At 42.0% G+C, this 19,094-nt stretch overlaps 1 protein-coding gene across 6 annotated transcripts in view; it reads left to right on the top strand.

Moving 5' to 3' along the window:
* NR6A1 (nuclear receptor subfamily 6 group A member 1) overlaps positions 1-19,094 on the top strand; it is a 224,907-nt gene that overhangs the window by 199,175 nt on the left and 6,638 nt on the right. For 4 of the 6 annotated variants that reach the window (XM_042963338.1, XM_042963339.1, XM_042963335.1 and 1 more), the window contains 4 exons: positions 3,840-3,895; positions 10,547-10,701; positions 12,117-12,344; positions 13,669-13,923. In XM_042963338.1, coding sequence (XP_042819272.1) covers positions 3,840-3,895; positions 10,547-10,701; positions 12,117-12,344; positions 13,669-13,923 — 694 coding nt within the window. The remainder of the gene's footprint in view (positions 1-3,839; positions 3,896-10,546; positions 10,702-12,116; positions 12,345-13,668; positions 13,924-19,094) is intronic. The other 2 variants (XM_042963340.1, XM_042963337.1) reach the window with 1 other exon arrangement.

Below are 19,094 nucleotides of genomic sequence, written 5' to 3'. Positions count from 1 at the left end.
TGCCAAGCTGGCAAGCTGGGATTTAGCTCATAGACCAAAGGGAGCCACCAGTGGGTTTTGATGTAGTTAACTTTGTGTCTTACTCGTCTTTCTGCTTCTGGGTTTGGGTTGGCTGCCCAGGCCTAAGTGAAGAATGGTAGGTATGTGAGTTCCAGAACAGAAAAAGGCTTTGTGCTTCTTTTGAGCAGAGATAGGAGAACCATAGCTGCTGCCATTCTTGGGCTTGGGACAAGAAGTGGAGCAAAATCCATTCCTGTTATATCTGGAAGCCCTTTGTTTTTATTTTTTTAAATCAGTATCAGTTCACCACAAGAAAGATTCTCAGCCCTGTTGAGAAACTTGCTCTTAGCTCAGTGTAACATCAAGGGGCAAGCACAGCTTTAGAATCAGAAGACCTAAACTGAAATCTCAGCTCTGTCAGTTCTTCCCTGAGTAGCCTTGAACAAGTCCCTTTTCCTCTGTGAGCTTCAGGTGTTTTCATCTCTAAACTACGTAGGATTGGGGCGCCTGGGTGGCTCAGTTGGTTAAGCGTCCGACTTCGGCTCAGGTCACGATCTCACAGTTCGTGGGTTCGAGCCCCGCATCAGGCTCTGTGCTGACAGCTCAGAGCCTGGAGCCTGCTTCGGATTCTGTGTCTCCCTCTCTCTCTGCCCCTCTCCCACTCTCTCTCTCTGTCTCAAAAATAAACATTAAAAAAAATTTTTTTTCAAATTACTAAGATAGTAATAATTAGGGCACCTTCCAAGGTTGTTGTGAGGATCATATGTGATACCATATATGTGGGTACATTAGAAGCTTTAAAATATGATCCAAGTTCTTGTTTTAAAAGAGGCACTGTGACGCATTCTATTATTTCACACACTTCAGGTAGTTTCATGCCATCTTGACGAATTTTACCATCTTTGATCAAACCAGTATTAATGTTTATATTCTTCTTTAAATCAAATTTTTTTATTTGTGTTTTTTACATATTATTTTGAGAGAGAGCAAGAGAGCGAGTCAGCATGAACAGGGGAGGGGCAGAGAGAAAGAGGGAGAGATAGGATCCCAAGCAGTCTCTGTGATGTCAGTGCAGAGCCTGATGCGGGGCTCGATCTCACAAATCATGAGATCATGACCTGAGCTGAAATCAAGAGTTGGACACTTAACTGACTGAGCCACCCCAGTGCCCCAAATCAAAAAAATTTTTTAAATCAAAGTTAATTTTCCAAGGGAATTTTTATCATCTCAGTGAATGGAAAATCAGTATTTTTTTAGTGCCTATTAAGATACATGTGTAATTGAGAGTTTATCTATGCACCACCTAAAATTTTGTTTCTCCCAATGGTATGCAGGTACAATGGGAAAAACTAGTTGTGGAAAGAAATTTGGGCTTAGTCTAATAGTTTGGGTGCCATCCTTAATTCTTCTGCTGTCTAGTTTCTGTTGCCATAAGCAAAATACTTCATTTTTCTGAACCTTAGATTCATCTGTTCAGTGGGAGCAATACTAGTACTTTCCTCATGGGTTGTGTTACCCAGGATAGTACCTAAAACACAGTAGATGTCCATCATGTGTGAGTTTCCTTAGTCCAGGTGGGGTTGAGGGACAACATAAGCTTTTAAGTATCAGAACAAAATATTGGTGAGATGTAAATCTTTAAGACTTGTGGCCCTCTAAACGAAAAGAAAAACATATTGAGTTCCTTCCTCACCTACAAGACAACTAAAATGTGTTTGGTACTGGATCTGCCAATGATCTTTATTCTGTGAGCTGAAGCAAAGACATGGAGAACTCAGTATTGGAAATAGAAGTGTGTGAACACTGTCACTGACCCTGGAACAGCAGAAAAGGAATTTTAAGGAATTTTAGAACTTGAAATTAGGTTGAAAGATTGCTCCCAGACAAAAACTAGGATGCATCTGGCTCTAATACAGGCTGTGTATGTTTCCCACTCCAAATTCACAGCAGCCTTGTAAAGCAGACTACGTTGCCTCCATTTTCCTGATGAAGATGTTAAGGCTCCAGCAAAGCTGAGAATGGAACCTTGGTGTTTTAGCTACTGTGTTTGTAGAAAAGAGGCTGGATAGAGGGAAGGATTAGTTACTAAGTACCTACTTTATGTGCCAGGCCTTATGCTTGATGTTTTAGCTATGTTATTTTATATGTAATCCCCACAATACCCAGTATGATAGGTTCCAGTAGCCCCTCTATGCTTTAGTAGACTGAGGTTCAGAGAGGTGAAGAAACTTGTGTGTAATTACATAGACCAGGCAAAAACAGGATTTAGACCCAACTTTGTCTAATTCTGAACTGTGTAATTTTTTAAGGATACCGAGAATGATATCTGCTTTAAGGAAAATGAACTGAGTGTTAGGCTTGGAACCCTCAATCCTGCCCCAAGGACTTTCTAGATTCTTAATATTATTTTTTTTGAAAGCAGGTATATTATTTTATACACACACACACACACACACACACACACACACACACACACACACAGCAAAGCTTACTCACACATGATGCTGTTAGCTTATCTTCTGTTGTTAACATTGCCTCCTCCAAGCCAACCTTCACAGTGGCCATCGTAAAGATTTTTTGAAAATGCCGACCTGACCACATCCATCCTCTGCATTCCATCTCATCCTCGGCTTCCGCTGCTAAAGTCCATATTCCTACCCTGCCGTTAAAGGCTATCGGTGATTGGGCCCCACTTGGCCTCTCCAACCTCCAACTTCACGAACTCTTACTACTCTACTCACATGCACATGCACACACAAGCTTTAGCCAGGATGAACCACTTGGAAATTACCAGAAAGAATACTCCATGTTTACTTTCAACTTGAAGCTTTTCTGTGTACTGTTCACTCACCCTTTTACTGCTTGCGTAAATCCTATTCATACTTTAAGACGCAGTTCAGAAGTCATCTTTGCCAGAAAGTTTTGCCAGATACCATAGTCTTTCTGTAATTGTAGATCAGAAGTTTCTCTTCTGTGCCCCCATATTAAGTGCTCCATAAACAGTAATGGCAATAGTATTAGTAGCTATTATGCCTAATAACACTGGTACTATTTAAAGGGTGCTTTTTATTGCTAAATAACTTCTTCCTTTTGTGGAATCACCCGAATAAGAAACAATTGCAATGGGAACTCTACTGACTGCTTTTATAGGGAGAAACCAATCAGATCAAAATTTTGATTAATTAAAAAAAACAAAAAACAAAGAACCTTTTCTCATCCTACACATTAGACTGCAACTTAGCCTGGAAATAAAACAAAATATCTAAAAATGGAAATGTTCTCAGGGTGCCTGAGTGGCTTAGTTGGTTTAAGCATCTCACTCTTTGATTTCAGCTCAGATCAGGATCTCATGGTTTGTGGGATCATCGAACCCTGCATTGGGCTCTGCACTGACAGAGCAGAGCCTACTTGAGATTCTCTCTCCCCCTTTCTCTGCTTCTCTCTCTCTCTCTTTCAAAACAAATAAATAATTTTTTAAAATAGAAATATTGTTTCTATCCCTCTCTTCAAATTTACTAAAGCCTTCAGATGCATCATCCTTTGTGGGATATTTGTAACTGGGGGACTATTAATAACGCTGTCATCTTTGTTGAAATATTAAACGTATGCATTGTGTACAGTGTGTGTCCATTGCCTTGGGGGTCCAAAAGTATCTGTTGCCTATGAGGTAGCCTAGAATAATGAAAAGAGTATATATACTTTCGGTCTAGAAAGACCTGTTTTTTAATCTTGATTTCACCAATTATTACTTTGTGCTTTGGGCCACATAAGTTCTCTTTTTAAAGTGCCTAGACTTGTGTGGGTATGCTTTGACTGTCTTGGCTTATGTTTCCTTCCAGCAATCAGAGAAGATGGCATGCCCGGAGGCCGGAATAAGAGCATTGGGCCGGTCCAGGTGAGTTCTAGGCCTCACTCTTTGTTATCCACCCTGGAAACCCAGGGCTCCACATGTTCCCATAGCTACTTATCCTTGATCCTCTCATTTCCTGCTAGGGGAGCCATCTTGTTTTCATTCCTGTAAAACTGCTTTTAGAGCCTGGTATGAAAGTACTTTGAAAATCTTAAATATGTTAAGATAATTATTTAAAGCTCTTTTTGTGATTCCCTCAACCCTTCCCAAGGATTTCACAGGAAGTCAACTCAATTCTGGTTTTAAACCATCCAGAGAATTTTTTTATGTCATTAAAACAGCCTGGCAGAAATCAGTAAGATTACTTTGCCTTGTTTGTAGAGTAGGAATGATAATACCCATTTAATCTCACAAATATTATTAAGTACTTACTTTGTACAGGTCCTCTGTACTGTGAACTCAGTCTAGTGGAAGAGACAGATGTGTAAACAGACATTCAGAGTACAGTGAGTAGTAACAGGGGATATCTAGGGAGTACAGAAAAGAGGGACTTCTTTTCTGTTTGGATTGGAGCCATTGTTGGGGACTAAAGACATTTAGGGAAGGCTTCCTAGAGAAGGGAGAGTTTCAACTGAGTCTTGAAGGAAAAGGAGGAATTAGTTATGTTGGGAAGGAGTGGGGAGCCAAATATCTTGTAATACTGCTAGACAGAACAGAATGTAAAAAGACCACAAGATGAATCTTTAAGGAATCACAGGGAGTTTATTCAGTCAGGCAGGAGCACTGGGCACATGTAATGGAGTGGCAGAAGATAAGGCAAATTCCTTGAGTTTGGAATCTGTTCTCTAGAGAGTAGCCTTGAACTCTCTTTGATTATAGTTCCTTAGGTAAAGCCTTTGTAGGACCAGCCTACACCACTTTTTCTTACTTGCCAGCAGAAGAACAACTTTATGAAGGAAGAAAATTGGATCTGTGTATGACCCAATATGTAAATCCCTCAGGACACCAGTGGGCAGGACCATGCCTCAAGGATTATTGGTGTGGACCAAGAGGCAACCACCAAAAGCTTTTAAGGAGAGAGAGAGAGAGAGAGAGAGAGAGAGAGAGAGAGAGAGAGAGAGAGAGAATGAGAATCAGATTTGCATTTTAGAAAGATCATTCTAATAGTAGAAATGGTTTGTGAGGAGCTGAGTAAGTGCCAGTGAAACTGGGGGCAGAGAAAAAGCAATTCAGAGGGTTTTACAGAAGTCTAGCCAAGAGATATAGATAGTGGTTTTAAGTAGGGCAATGATAGTATAGATTGAAGGGGAGAGAATAGACTCAAGAGATATTTAATAGGTAAAATTGGTAGGATTTATCTAATTGAATATGAGGGAATATGAGAGAAAGACAGGAATTCAGTCATTTTGAGACATACGCTGATGATATATGGCGCATTTCCTATCACATGAACTCATTATGAGTTCGTGTGTGCGCTCAATTGGGGTGTGGGTGTATGCTGTATTCATTCTGTCTTTTTATTAATCCAATATTTATATTCATGTTATTCAAATCATATCTGTTTCTTGAAAGTCAATTTGATTCATTTTGGCCTATACATAGGTATTCTGTGTGTGTGTGTTAAAAAAAACATAACATGAAATTAACAAATTAAGTATGCAGTACAGTATTGTTTACTATATGCACATTTTCATCTATATATAGAGCCTTTTCATCTTATGACTGAAACTTTATACTCACTGAGCAGCAACTCCTTATTTCCCCCTCTCCCCATTCCCTGGCAACCACCATTCTACTTTTGCCTTTCTAGGAGTGTGGCTACTTTTGAGACCTCATGGAATCTGCAGTATTTGTTTTTCTGTGACTTCCTTATTTCACTTAGCGTATTGTAGCATATGACAGGATTTCTAAGGCTGAATAATATTCCATTGCAGATATATACCATATTTTGTTAATTCGTTCATCTGTCGGTGGATATTTAAGTTGTTTCCATCTCTTGGCCTTTGTGAATAATGCAGTGAACAAGGAAGTGCAAATCTCTCTTTGAGATCCTGATTTCAGTTCTTTTGGACAAATACCCAGAAGTGGGATTACTGGCTCATATGGTGGTTTTATTTTTACTTTTTTGAAAAACCTTCATACTGTCTTCCATAGCGGCCACAACCGTTTTCCATTCCCACCCAGCAGTGCACAAAGGTTCCAACTTTCTGCATCTTCTCTAGTACTTCTTATTTTCTGTTTTTTTCTGTTAATGTCATTCTGGACAGGTGTGAGGTTTTAATTTGCATTTGTCTGATTGGTGACATTGAGCATCTTTTCATGTATTTGTTGGCTGTGCTGTTTATATGTCTTTGGAGAAGATTTTTTGGGTCTGTTTTTGTCTATTCAAATCTTTTGCTGCCCCCCCCCCTTTTTTTTTGGAGAGAGAGAGAGTGCATGTGAACATAAGCAGGGGAGGGGCAGAGGGAGAGGGAGAGGGAGAGGGAGAGGGAGAGAGAGAGAGAGAGAGAGAGAGAGAAAGAGAAAGAGAGAAAGGGAGAAAGAGAGAATATCCTAAGTAGGCTCCATGCCCAGTGCAGAGCTCAACATGACAAGAAGCCTTTTCTCTGTTTTCTGTTAAGAGTTTTACAGTTTCAGGTCTTACATTTAAGTCTAATCCATTTTAAGTTGATTTTTGTATGTAGTATAAAAGATCAGAATCTACTTTCATCCTTTTGCATATGAATATCTAGTTTCTTTATACCACTTGTTAAAGAGACTATTGTTGTGTAGCCTTGGCAGCTTTGTCAAAGATCTTTTGACTCTACATATGTGGGCTTATTTGGGGGCTCTCTGTTCTGTTCCATTGGTCTATAGTCCTGTCCTTATGCCAGTACCATGCCATACTGTTTTGGTTGCTGTAGCTTTGTAATATGTTTTGAAAACAGGAAGTGTAAAGGCCTCTAGCTTTGTTGGTTTTTGTCAGGTTGTTTCGGCAATTTGTGGTTCTTTGTGTTTCCATATGAATTTTGGGACTTTTTTTTTCTATTTCTGCAAAAAATGCCGTTGGAATTTTGATAAGGATTATACTGAATCTGTAGATCACCTAGGATCCTATGGACATTTTAACAATATTGTTTTTTAATCTGTGAACACAGGCTGTCTTTCCATTTATTTATATCTTTAATTTCTTTCAGCGGTGTACAAGTCTTTCATCCCTTTAATTATGTTTATTCCTAAATATCTTGTTCTTTTTGATACTATTGTAACTGAGATTGTTTTCTTAATTTCCTTTTCAGATTTATTGTTAGTATATAAAAATGCTGAGATTGTTAGTATATAAAATGTACTGACTTTTGTACATTGATTTTTTTTTTATCCTGAAACTTTGCTGAATTCTTTTTTTTTTTTTTAAGTTTGTTTATTTTGAGAGAGAGAACAAGTGGGGAAGGGGCAGAGAGAGAGAGAGAAAGAGAGAGAGAGAGAGAATCCCAGGCAGGCTCTGCACTGTCAGTACAAAGCCCAATGCTGGGCTCGAACTTATAAACCGTGAGATCATGACCTGAGCCAAAGTCAGATACTTAACTGACTGAGCCATCCAGGTGCTCCTGCTGAATTCTTTTATTAATTCTAAGTTTTCTATGTGGACTCTTTAGAGTTTTGTATTTACAACAAGATCATGTCATCTATAAACAGAGGTAATTTGCTTCTTTCTGATTTAGATTTTTTAAAAATTTCTTTTACGTGCCTAATTGCAACAGCTAGGACTTCTAATACCGTGTAAGGAGAAATGGCGAAAGTGGGCATTTTTGCTGTAATCCTGATCTTAGGAAAAAAACTCTTAGTTTTTCATTATTGAGTAATGATATTAGCTGTGGGCTTTTCATGTGTGGCCTTTGTTTGTAGTCATTCTTTTTGTATTTAGATGCAGCAGAAAGTTTATCCACTGGGAATAATTCTTTTTTTTTTTTAATGTTTATTTATGTTGAGAGAGAGTGAGAGCACGAGCAGAGGTGGGGCAGAAAGAGAGAGAGAGAATCCAAAACAGGCTCTGTGCTGTCAGCACAGAGCCAGACATGGGGCTTGATCTTCTAAACCGTGAGATCATGACCTGAGCAGGAATCAAGAGTTGGACGCTTAACCCACTGAGACACCCAGGCACCCCGGGAAGAATTCCTAAGCATTTCCTCAATGAAGAACCTTCCTCAGTATTACCCAATGACTTTTGAGTACTCTTCTCCCACCATGCCAGGGCTTTTCAGTCGCTTATGTCTCTAGACCCTATGTTCTCTCTAGAATTGAGGTAGCTGATGCTCAGAGAAACATTCCTATTTCATCTCTCATTACATTTGACATTTTGCTACTAGGCATATAATTTCCTCTTTTGTCTTTTACTTTTTTAGATGATCTGTTAGGAAGAGAAAGCTGTGATCTCCAAGTGCTTAATTACAAGGGATAGAATTGAGCAACTGTTGTGCACTTGCACCTCATAACTTTATCTTAGATCAACCTCCCAAGTCTGTCTGGCTCAGTTTTGCACCCTGTGAGGGAATCCTGAACTGTGAAGGAGGTGGTGTTATCTTCATTTTACAAGTGAGGGAACTAAGGCTCAGAAAACTTGAGTGACTTGCCCAACAGTGAGCACCCAGGTAGAAAATGACAGATGAGGTCTGAACCTAGACGTAAGCACTGCTGGTGTGTTCCATCCCCTTAATGCATCACTGATGGCCTAGTGTACCATGGGACCCATAGGAAGAGACAGGTACAGTACACCTTTGTCTCCCAGCTGGAACCAGTCTTACTGACTGGTTGTTTTCACCTTGCTCAAGTACTTCCATGCCCTGTAAGCTCTGGTCTTCCTCTCACTGCCATCACTGAGCCTGCTTCAGTCAGGGTGTCACTAAATGTCTTACAGTTTGATGGCACCTTTTGTCTTCACGTGTCTTTTTTTTTTTTTTTTTTTTAATGTTTATTTATTTTTGAGAGAGAGAGACAGAGACAGAGCACAAGTAGGGGAGGGGCAGATAGACACAGAATCCGAAGCAGGCGCTAGGCTCTGAGCTGTCAGCACAGAGCCTGGTGTGGGGCTTGAACCCACAGACCATGATGAGATCATGACCTGAGCTGAAGTCGGACGCTTAACTGAGTAAGCCATCCAGGCGCCCCTTCACGTGTCTTACACAATGTGTGATTTCAGTGTTCTAAAGATCCCTAAGTGAAAAGATTTGTTTTGCTACATGTGCTTGAATAAAGACTACCGTACCTCCAATTCAGTACACAATCTAAGTTATTTAAGACCAGTCACTCAACTTGTGTACCAGTTAAATGTTTCTCGTTTTCCCTCCAAGTCCTGTATGCTGGCTGGCTTCCAGTTCTAAATGCCTCCTGTATTTATGATCACAGCAGCTCAAGGTTTCCTCACAGGCTGCTGGAACAAAGAGTTATGCAGGTTTGACTCAGATTTCAGAGAAAATGTCCTCCCAGGCTTTCTATAGAAACAAAAAATAAAAATGTATCTGGCCTTTCCTCCTTACTACTCACTCTCATCCCGTGCTAAGTTTAGCCAGTTAAGCTTCAACTCTGGGTTAAACACTGTATAGAAGATGTGTTTACTCACTCCCTGTGTGGTATGATAGCTAGAGCCAGGGACTGAATACTTGGATACTTTGGCCTCTTCCTCAAACTCCTCCCCAGACGTGGGCACACAGTGTGATCTTGGGCAGGTCAGTTCACTTGTCTGAGCTAGAGTTTCTTCTTATTTATTCAGTAGGGTTGGGAATGTCTTTCTTACTAAGAAAATCCATGTGGAGTTTCATGGACAGTACTTAATAAGTGAACATTTGTTTATCCAACGTGCATTTTTTGAGCACTTTTTTCTAGGTTCTAATCATAGCCTTAGGTCTAATAGAGGGTATTCTTATGATACATTATCGTAAATGCTATAAAAATAATAATGATGATGAAGATATCATTGTCAGCCTTCGATAATTATTGCTATGTGCTAAGCCCTTTTCTAAACATGTGATAATGTATTAACTAATTTAATCCTCACAATAACCCCACGAGACAGATATTATTCTCTCCACCACATAGATAAAGGAATTTAAGTTAAAATAGGTAAATGACTTGCCTAAGATTGTACAACTTTTAGAAAGTAGCAGAACCTGTGTTGGAACAAAGGTGCTCTGACTCTAGAATTCATACTCTTAACCACTATGTTATTCTGCCTATCTCAGAATCCATAGAATTGTAAGTGGACAGAAGAAGGACCTAAAATTCTGTCTAGGTAGCGATAGAGGGTTCACAAAGAAGGTAACATTTGAATTGGGTCTTAAAAGGCAAGGAGGAGTTTGTTATTGAAGAGTGGTGTTTCAGGGGTAGGGAAGAATAAACTCAAAGACAAAGAGGAATGTTGAAGAACATAGACACTTTGTGGCTTGAGAGGAGGGTAAATGGACAAGAGGAAAATTATGGTGAGCTGTGGTGCTAGGAAGCAAGCAACCGAGCTGTCCTAAGATTAGTGAGAGACAAAAAAAAAAAAAAAAAAAAAAAAAAGATTAGTGAGAGACTGTGGGGTATGGAGGTAGAAGAGAGGGAATCTGGGTTTCTCTCTAGAGAGTTCTAGGAATGTGAGTTTTAAATACATTCTCAGTCCTAAAGAAGGAACGGAGGTTATCCTGGGCACCCAGTCTAACATGTGTCAATTCCTTGTCAAAGATATCAGAGGAGGAGATCGAAAGGATCATGTCTGGGCAGGAATTTGAGGAAGAGGCCAATCACTGGAGCAACCATGGTGACAGCGACCACAGTTCCCCTGGGAACAGGGCCTCAGAGAGCAACCAGCCCTCACCGGGCTCCACACTGTCCTCCAGGTGAGCTTCAAGGCAAACCCAGCATCATCTAGGGATCACCCAGAGAGTACACAGACCCACACGGAACCTCTGGGCTGTCTCAGCCATTGTACTCTTGTTCCCTCAGTCTTTGGGGCAGGGACGGACCAGGATGACACAGAACAGCATTTCACAGCCTGCTTTTTGCTGAAGACCTTGAAAATGTCAGCAGTCTCTTTGCAGACTAATAAAGTACTATAGATGCTGTCTGTGCCCATACGTTCTTCACCTAACAAAATAACATTTTAAATGTAGCTCTTTTCTCTCATTTACTTTATCACTGAAATAAAACAAACCACATTGACAATATTGAATTAAGTTCTAATTTCTTTGCCTCAGCAAGAGTGAAGATTTTCACTTTATAAATTTTAAGAAACTGAAAAATTTTAAGCTAGTGATTTAAATTTGCTGTTATCATGGAATACCAATTTGGAGACTCTTTGTTCAAGAATGTTAAGTTAGTTGTTATGTGTAAATGTAGCCATCAACTACCAGGGAAGATTTCCTTTTTGCAGAAATCTTTCTTATAGGACAGGGATTGATAAACGTTTTCTATAAGGCCAGATAATAAATAATTTAGGCTTTGTAGGCTATACAGTCTGGGTCTCAACTACTCAACTCTGCCATTATGGTGCAAAAGCCACCAGACACTACGTGAATGAATGAATGTGGCTGTGTACCATTAGCCTATAGTTTACCAGCCCCTGTTACAGGAAATGCATCTAGGTAAAGCTACAGGATTGTTGTTTTAGGTAACAGAGTGGTTAGATTTCTTCAGTGGTTAGTGGTTAGATTTTTCCAATGGCCAGTGATTAGATTTCTCCAGGAAAATACCAAGAATCTGCCTGCAGATTTTTATCTGCCTTTTTCTTGGTATTTTACGGTAACTTTTATTCATTCATTTGTTCCTTTTTGTTTCAGTTCTTTCAGTTCCTTTTTTGTTCCTTCTTTTGAATGTTTAGGGGAGTTGTTGCCACATGTCAGGTTCCTTGCTAGGTGCTGGATTTGTTTTGTGGCCTGGCAAGGCCCTTAGGCTGGCTGTGCCTTAGTTTTCCTAGTAATAAAAAAATACATACCCCCACACCTTTGTGGACCATAGTCTGTGAGTATCCATTAAAATCTCTTCAAATGTGGCACCTATACAAAGAATTTATTCAACCACTCTTTATTCAGTACCTATTTTGCCAGGTGCTGGGTGTCCAATGATAAGTCACACATACACACATCTGTACAGAGTCCCTATCTAGTAGGGGAGACATGCATGTAACCGTTAATTATGTCCCTGATGAAGACACACTGCATGGCCAAAGAACACCTTAGCCACATTGTGGCTCACTTCCTTTGAGCAGGCAGTACACCTGCCATGGTTCTGCTTGACATGAAACTTTTCTTTCCAGTAGGTCTGTGGAACTAAATGGATTCATGGCATTCAGAGAGCAGTACATGGGGATGTCTGTGCCTCCACACTATCAATACATACCGCACCTTTTTAGCTATTCCGCCCACTCGCCACTTCTGCCCCCACAAGCTCGCAGCCTGGATCCTCAGTCGTACAGTCTGATTCACCAGCTGGTATCAGCGGAGGACCTGGAGCCATTGGGCACGCCCATGTTGATTGAAGATGGGTGAGTGCCCCATTTAGTCCTTGCGACTTCAAAATGATCTCCACCCCACACCCACCTTCATCCCTGGCTACTAATACCCTAGGCTTTGGAATGAGTCAGGGGATAATGAGTAATGACTGAAGCATCAGAGGACAAATCTGTATATATCTTTGCAGGCAGTGGCCCCTTGTTTTTCTCTTGAGCATCTTTTTTCATAGAGTTGGGACTGTTTTATCAATCCTATGGAATTGGGATTAAAAGGCTTGTTTCTGCTTGGGCCTAGCTAGGTAAGCCAGGCCCTGGGATGGGTCTGAAGTGCTTCTCTGGCTCTGAGTCAGAGATGAAATATACTTCTGGGGATAATCATACATTAAGTTCAGGCTCCGTAACAAGGCACTAACTGGTTGTGGACTATCTGCATCTCTAGCCAACGTACCCATTGGTAGCCTGGTGCCATGTGCTCTGTGTACAGACCTGAGTTGGTGGAAGGAATACTCTTTAAATCCTCTGTCACCTCTACCTGAGTAGATACTAGTTCAGCCTTCAGGCCCACCAATTGCTGCACCCATTCCTTTGGCCTGGGGCACAGGCTGTTTGCTATCAAGCTTAGATCCCTAGGATGTATCTGGAGATCTTTCAAGCTAGTCTCCAATATCAGCGGAGGAAATTCAAAGATCTTCTTATAAGAAGGACACACAAAATCTTTATAAATCTGAGTGTGGGGGTGTGGGGAAGAGTCATGCCCAGGGGCCTTGAGAGAAAGAAAACTGGGACCCTATCTCATCCAGCCCAGAGATGAGAAATGCCCTGCTCCTTCCATACAGCAGTAACTCACAAAGGCTAAGCAACTTTAGTTCCTGAACTCACCACCAGGGGGTGCAATGAGAGCAGGAAAACCTTCTGAACATGTTCTCTCTTTCAGCCATCTGTCCTCAGGCTCATTTTTGTTGTCAGCCCCTGTATTGGGTGGGTACCAGACCTGACCTAATGGAGCTCTCATTGCCAAAACTAGTGCAAGGGTCACAGAATTTTCTCTCAACACATGGAACATTTGTGGACACCAACATTAAAAGTCATACTCCCTAATAATTGCACAAATTTCCAAGCCTCCTTTCCTTTCTACAACCTTTTCTCACCAAACCCACCTCCCCAGCCCTGAGCTTGCTGCTGGCTCCAGTCCTGCCGCTTTATCATTAGACTCAATTGAATGAAGTTGGAGACCCATGATCAAGGGCAAGGAGCCCACTGCCAGAGACCCTTTCTACTCTTAGGAGTAGCCTCTACCTGTGCCCTTATCCTCTCTCTCTGGCCACCGGAAGTAATTTTCCACTGTCCCTACCCCCAGGTATGCTGTGACTCAGGCAGAGCTGTTTGCCCTGCTTTGCCGCCTAGCTGATGAGCTGCTCTTTAGGCAGATTGCTTGGATCAAGAAACTGCCTTTCTTCTGCGAGCTCTCAATCAAGGATTACACGTGCCTCCTGAGCTCTACATGGCAAGAATTAATCCTGCTGTCTTCCCTCACTGTTTATAGCAAACAGATCTTTGGGGAGCTGGCTGATGTCACTGCCAAGTATTCACCCTCTGATGAGGAACTACACAGGTAAGGGCTGTTGGCTGGGGAGGAAGTCCCAAGCAACCAAACCATTGTCATTCCTGCAAGGTGGGGATGGAGTGCTCCCCACTGACACTCCAAAGGATAGGAATTAAAGCCACACACAAGGCTGGATTTGAATCCTCACTCTACCACTGACTACCTTTGTGACCATGGTCAAATCTCTGATCCCCAGGTTCTGAGTTTCTAAAATGGGATAATACCAGTACTTCCCCCAACAAGGTAGTTGTGAAAAATAAATAATATTGTGCAGCATGCCTTAGCAGAGTTCTAAGCTATTATTATTATCATTATTATTATTATTATTATTATTATTATTATTATTTTAATCACATCTGGATCATTGAGGTAAGAATATATCTGGGAAAAACAAAAATCTAAACTCTAAACTTTATCTGTAAGGTGAGGGGGCTCTGAGCTATAGTTTACAATTGAAGAATAAGACCTAGAAGTCACTGCAGTATCTACTGTGTGCCAGGCACCGGGCTTGGCTTTTTTTTTTTTTTTTTTTTTTTAAGTTTATCTATTTATCTTGAGAGAGAGAAAGAGAATGTGAGCAGGGGACGGGCAAAGAGAGAGGGAGAAAGAGAATCCCAAGCAGGCTCCACACTGCCAGTGCAGAGCTCAGTGTGGGGCTCAGTCTCACAAACTCTGAGATCATGACCTGAGCCGATACCAAGAGTTAGTCGCTTAACCAACTGAGTCACCCAGATGCCCCTGGGCTTGGTATTTTATATGATTGTCTTCTTTCTTTCTCACAGCCTCCAGCATTATAGGTGTGGTTATGCCCATTTTATAGATAAGAAAACTGAAGTTCAAAGAGACCTGCCCTTGAGTGTTGGGACCAACACTCCAGAGCCTGGATTTGAACCTGTGCTTACCTGGTGTCAAAGCTTAGGCTCTGTTACTGTATCTGAGATGCAGTGTGATGGTAACAGCATGGGACTAAGAGACTGAGCCATTCTTTTCAATGTTTTCTGGCATAATGTCTCATCCCAGCTGACCAGGATCCTAATCTCCCTGTCTAGCACAAATCTTTTACTCACTCACTTTGAAGACCTACAGCACATGGTGACAACCCAAAATCAGAACAAATGATCAGTTGATACAGCTTTTCTGGCTTATTAATTTATCCATGTGAAAAATAAAGCTTAAATCACATTGCAATAGACATTTCATTAATTCACCTTTATTGAACAGTTTAAAAAAACAAAGTCATGGGATTCCAGAGCACCAAGAAAAAGAGGAGAAAAGGTACCCCCATCAATGAAAGCTGAAGGAGATGGGGTGCTAGCCCCCACACTTCTCTACACAGGACCAAAGTACATCTTCCCCTGCCATCCAGTTACCATGGCATAAAGACAGGGGGAGTGTTGGGCTGAGAGTAAAGCTCCAAGACTCTCAAGGGCTCTTTGCAAAGCTGAGGGAGGGAGGAATCAGGGTGCCAATACCCTCCTCTGATTTTCTAATATTTCCTTTTCAGTGATGCTTACTGGTTTCAGGGTAATCTGTAAATGACAGAGCTTTGAACCCAGCTGACACTTTGACCTGTAAACAGAGCTATCTGATTTTGCACATGACCTAACCCCTTGTCTTGAGCCTCTAATTCATTGTTTCTATCAAATTCCTATCTCCTCCTTAACTCTGGGCCAACTAAGTGTTTGAATTGCAGTTAGCAATGCTAATACTGTCAGGGTTTGTAGAGCTGGCCCAGTGAGCCTGGCCTCCTTATTTGCTTGGAATCCACCAGTGCAGCCTGCGGCTGTCTACAAAGTCAGCCTATGGGCTCCAGTCTCTATAGAATGATGGGTTTTCCCCGGTCTTCTGCAGGTAGGCAAGGATCATTGGCCATGCAGAGCCTTCTGTGGCTTTGAGCTTTATAAGGCACCCCATCCCACTGTATCCAGTCCCTTGGGCCCTAAGAGCAAGGCAGGGGCCAGTAACAGCTAAATTAGTGAGGGAATGTTTATTTCCTAGGAAGCCTCCTTACCAAGGAGAATGTAGAGCTGCACTGTCCAATATAGTAACTGCTAGCCTCGGGTGACTTTTTAAATTTAATTTAATTAAAATTTAATAAAATGAAAAATTCAGTCCTCATTAGCACTAGCCACATTTCCACGTGCTCACTAGCCACATGTGATTAGTGGATCATGTATTGGACAGTGCAGATACAGAACATCGCCATCATCTCAGAAAGTTCTGTTGAACAGTGCTAATTCTAGACGATGTATTGGTGCTGAGCTCTCTAGTGGATTCTGAGGATAAGAAATAGATTTGTTGTCAGGACTCACTACTCCATGCTAAAAGCATATGGAATCCTTCCATGGAAAAATAGGAGTTAAATTTCAACAAGTTAGTTCTGATTCCGTGTACTAGGACCCTGTTGTGCATGTCAGGGGAGCGGTGTTGGGATCGTAGATGATGCAGACACGGTTTCTGACTCAGGTGAGAGCCCCGTGGTTTAGGGGATTGGGAGACAAATAGAAACAGATAACAGTCTATAGTCCAGGGGGGTACTGGTAGAGATTGAGGGACATATGAGGGTCTAGGAAGTAAGTACCTCTACTTGCATAATCAGGTAGTGCTTGCCAGGGGATAAGACATTTGAGTTGCATCTTGAAGTGGGTTTTTATATGTAGATTATAGAGAACAGGAGGAAGGCGGGAGATAAAACAGAGTCCTAGAAGTTAGAGATCTTGGATAGTTGGTTTGTGTACGGAATCAAAAGCAATCCTGTGGATTGTATAGAGAGAATGTATCTGAGAGACAGAAATGAGGGGAGAAATGACTGGAGAGAAAGGTATAAGAAGGCAGATCATGAAGGTATTCAAATGCCAATCTAAAGAATGTGGATTATCTTATGTGACTACTGTTAAGTCTTAGGATGTTTTTAAGTGGAGTAATTACATGGGCAGTTAGCATTTTAGAAAGATCCCTGAGGCTCTAAAGTCAGGATTGATTGGTATGGACAACGCTAGAGGATGGTATCTGTGTAGGAGGTTGTTCCATAATCCAGGTAAAAGAAAACAAGGCCTGGACAAGGCAGCAGTGACTATGGGAATAGAGAGGACAGCACAAAATTAAGAGATAACAAGGAGGTAAAGTCAGTGGGACTTCAGTGAGTGGAAAGTTGGGTGGGGGTGCTACCAGGCAGGTGAGTGCCAATTCTCTTAGCCAAGATAATGGAGCCTGAGAAGAACAGGCTAAGAGATGAGCCACTCTGAGTTTGATCTGGAGTCTGTTGAGCCTGAGATGCATGGGGAACTGCCCTGGAGGTCAGAGGAAAAGGAAGTGTGAAAAACCCTGGAATCAGGTACATCAGTGTAAAGCATTCCTTCCTCTGCTAGAAACCCAGGGTGTGGAGTCTGTAATTGGCCATAGCTCTTTTCTACCTTGCCTGCTCCTGCATTACTCCTACTCCCCCAAAATGCCTTTACTTTTTCACAACTCTTAAGTGCAAGTAAGTTCCTGCTGTCATGAAAGGGCTTTTCCCCGATGATACATGACCACCTCCTTTTCTCTTCTCAAATATTGAATCAAATTTATGGTACCCATTTTCCTTAATCAGGCTGTTATCAGACAGTGAGCTGGGTGAATTTGATTTAAAGCAGATTGTAGCACCAGCCAGTGACTGCTCCTGGCCCTAATCAAGACTCCTTCACTCTCAAGAGAAGATGCCTTGCACTAGATGGGCTTTAATGGGCAATTCTATCTCACAAGCACTAGCTCCATTTCTGCCAGATCTATGAAAAGTTGCCTCCCAGCTTCCCTGCTCAGATCCTAGCTGTAAGGTTCAAGAAACACAATCATTTTGCTGTTGCAACAGGAGCAATGATGATGATGCCATTAATAATGATAATAGTTAACAATTATAGACTGTTTATTGTGCCAAATTCCATCTTAAGTGCTATACAAACATTATTTGTTTAGTCCTCACCACCACCCGAAGCAACTGCACTAATATTATCCTTGTTCCACAGAGGAGGAGCATGAGGGTCAGAGAGGTGAAAACTCAAAGCTACAAACCTAGGAAGAGATGAAGTAGACATCACCACCTAGATCTGTTGTGCCCCAAAGCCCAGAATCCTTACCATTTCCCTCTGCTGAATTATTTAGCCTTCTCAAAACTTCGGCTTTCTGGAATGTGTCCTGGAGTTAGAGTCTTACTCCCATCGTGGAGTGTTTATGTGGGTGCTGAGATGGCAGTTCCTCTAAGGTTGTGGCTGATGACTGCTCCTGGGGGTAGGTGCATTTAGCTGAATGAAAAGGAGACAACTAGGCCTCTCAGCCCCCTTAATGGGACATAACTTACATAGTGTCAGTTTCAATTGCTGACTGAATGGTCCAGTGGTTTGGGGGATCCTGGCAGGAATGTTTTCTTTGTCCTAGCATGCCTATGTAATGGGAACCTCGAAGAAGAATGGGTGTGTTTGTCCAACTTTCTGGCTTTAAATGCTGATAATGTGCAGACAGGGAATACAGGGGCGTTAGAACTGTGGAGTGGGCAGATGTGGAGGAGGCACGGCTGGAGGAGAAAGCAGGCCCATGGAACAGAGAACAATTTGTTTATCAAGGGGTGGGATGCGGGGTGTGGAGGAAAGCTTTGCAGTCAGGCTGTGGAGACTGAGTGGGGGCTACTGGGCGGGCTGCCAGCCCCCCACCACTGTCAGGGGTCCATGATAGTTGCCTGTCCTAGGAAATTTGGAAAAGAGAGTATGTGCTGTCCCCAGTAGAGCGGGCAGATTTGGGACATGTGCTAATGCCAGGCACTTGGGAGCTCCTTTGTATCCCTTGCAGTAAGTTCACCACCGCAGGCTGGGGGTCCGGCTGATAACCACACACCTGCAGGTTCTGCAGTGCCAGAGGGAGCACTTGGGGCAAGCGGTTGCTGATTAAGGGAGAGAACATTATCTTTGTTTGCTACACTGCTCCGCCACAGACAGATGCTGGCATTGCTGCTCTGCTTGTGTCCTCCTTTTTGACCTACTGCTTTTCATCCCCACACCACCCCTCCAGGCAGGTCCTAGAGGGAATTTGCAGGAAAGACCTTTTTCCTCTCAAGAACAGAAGTAGCCAGCAGAGTACTGTGATGAGGCAGTGATGTGATCTTCACTCTCAGGCCCACTGCCTCCTGCATGTCTCAGCAGCATCGAGGCACT

Source organism: Panthera tigris, chromosome D4 (genome assembly GCF_018350195.1).
Source record: "Panthera tigris isolate Pti1 chromosome D4, P.tigris_Pti1_mat1.1, whole genome shotgun sequence".
Taxonomy (NCBI): domain Eukaryota; kingdom Metazoa; phylum Chordata; class Mammalia; order Carnivora; family Felidae; genus Panthera; species Panthera tigris.
The sequence above is the reverse complement of the archived record's forward strand: the minus strand, read 5'-3'. Positions and strand labels throughout refer to the sequence as shown.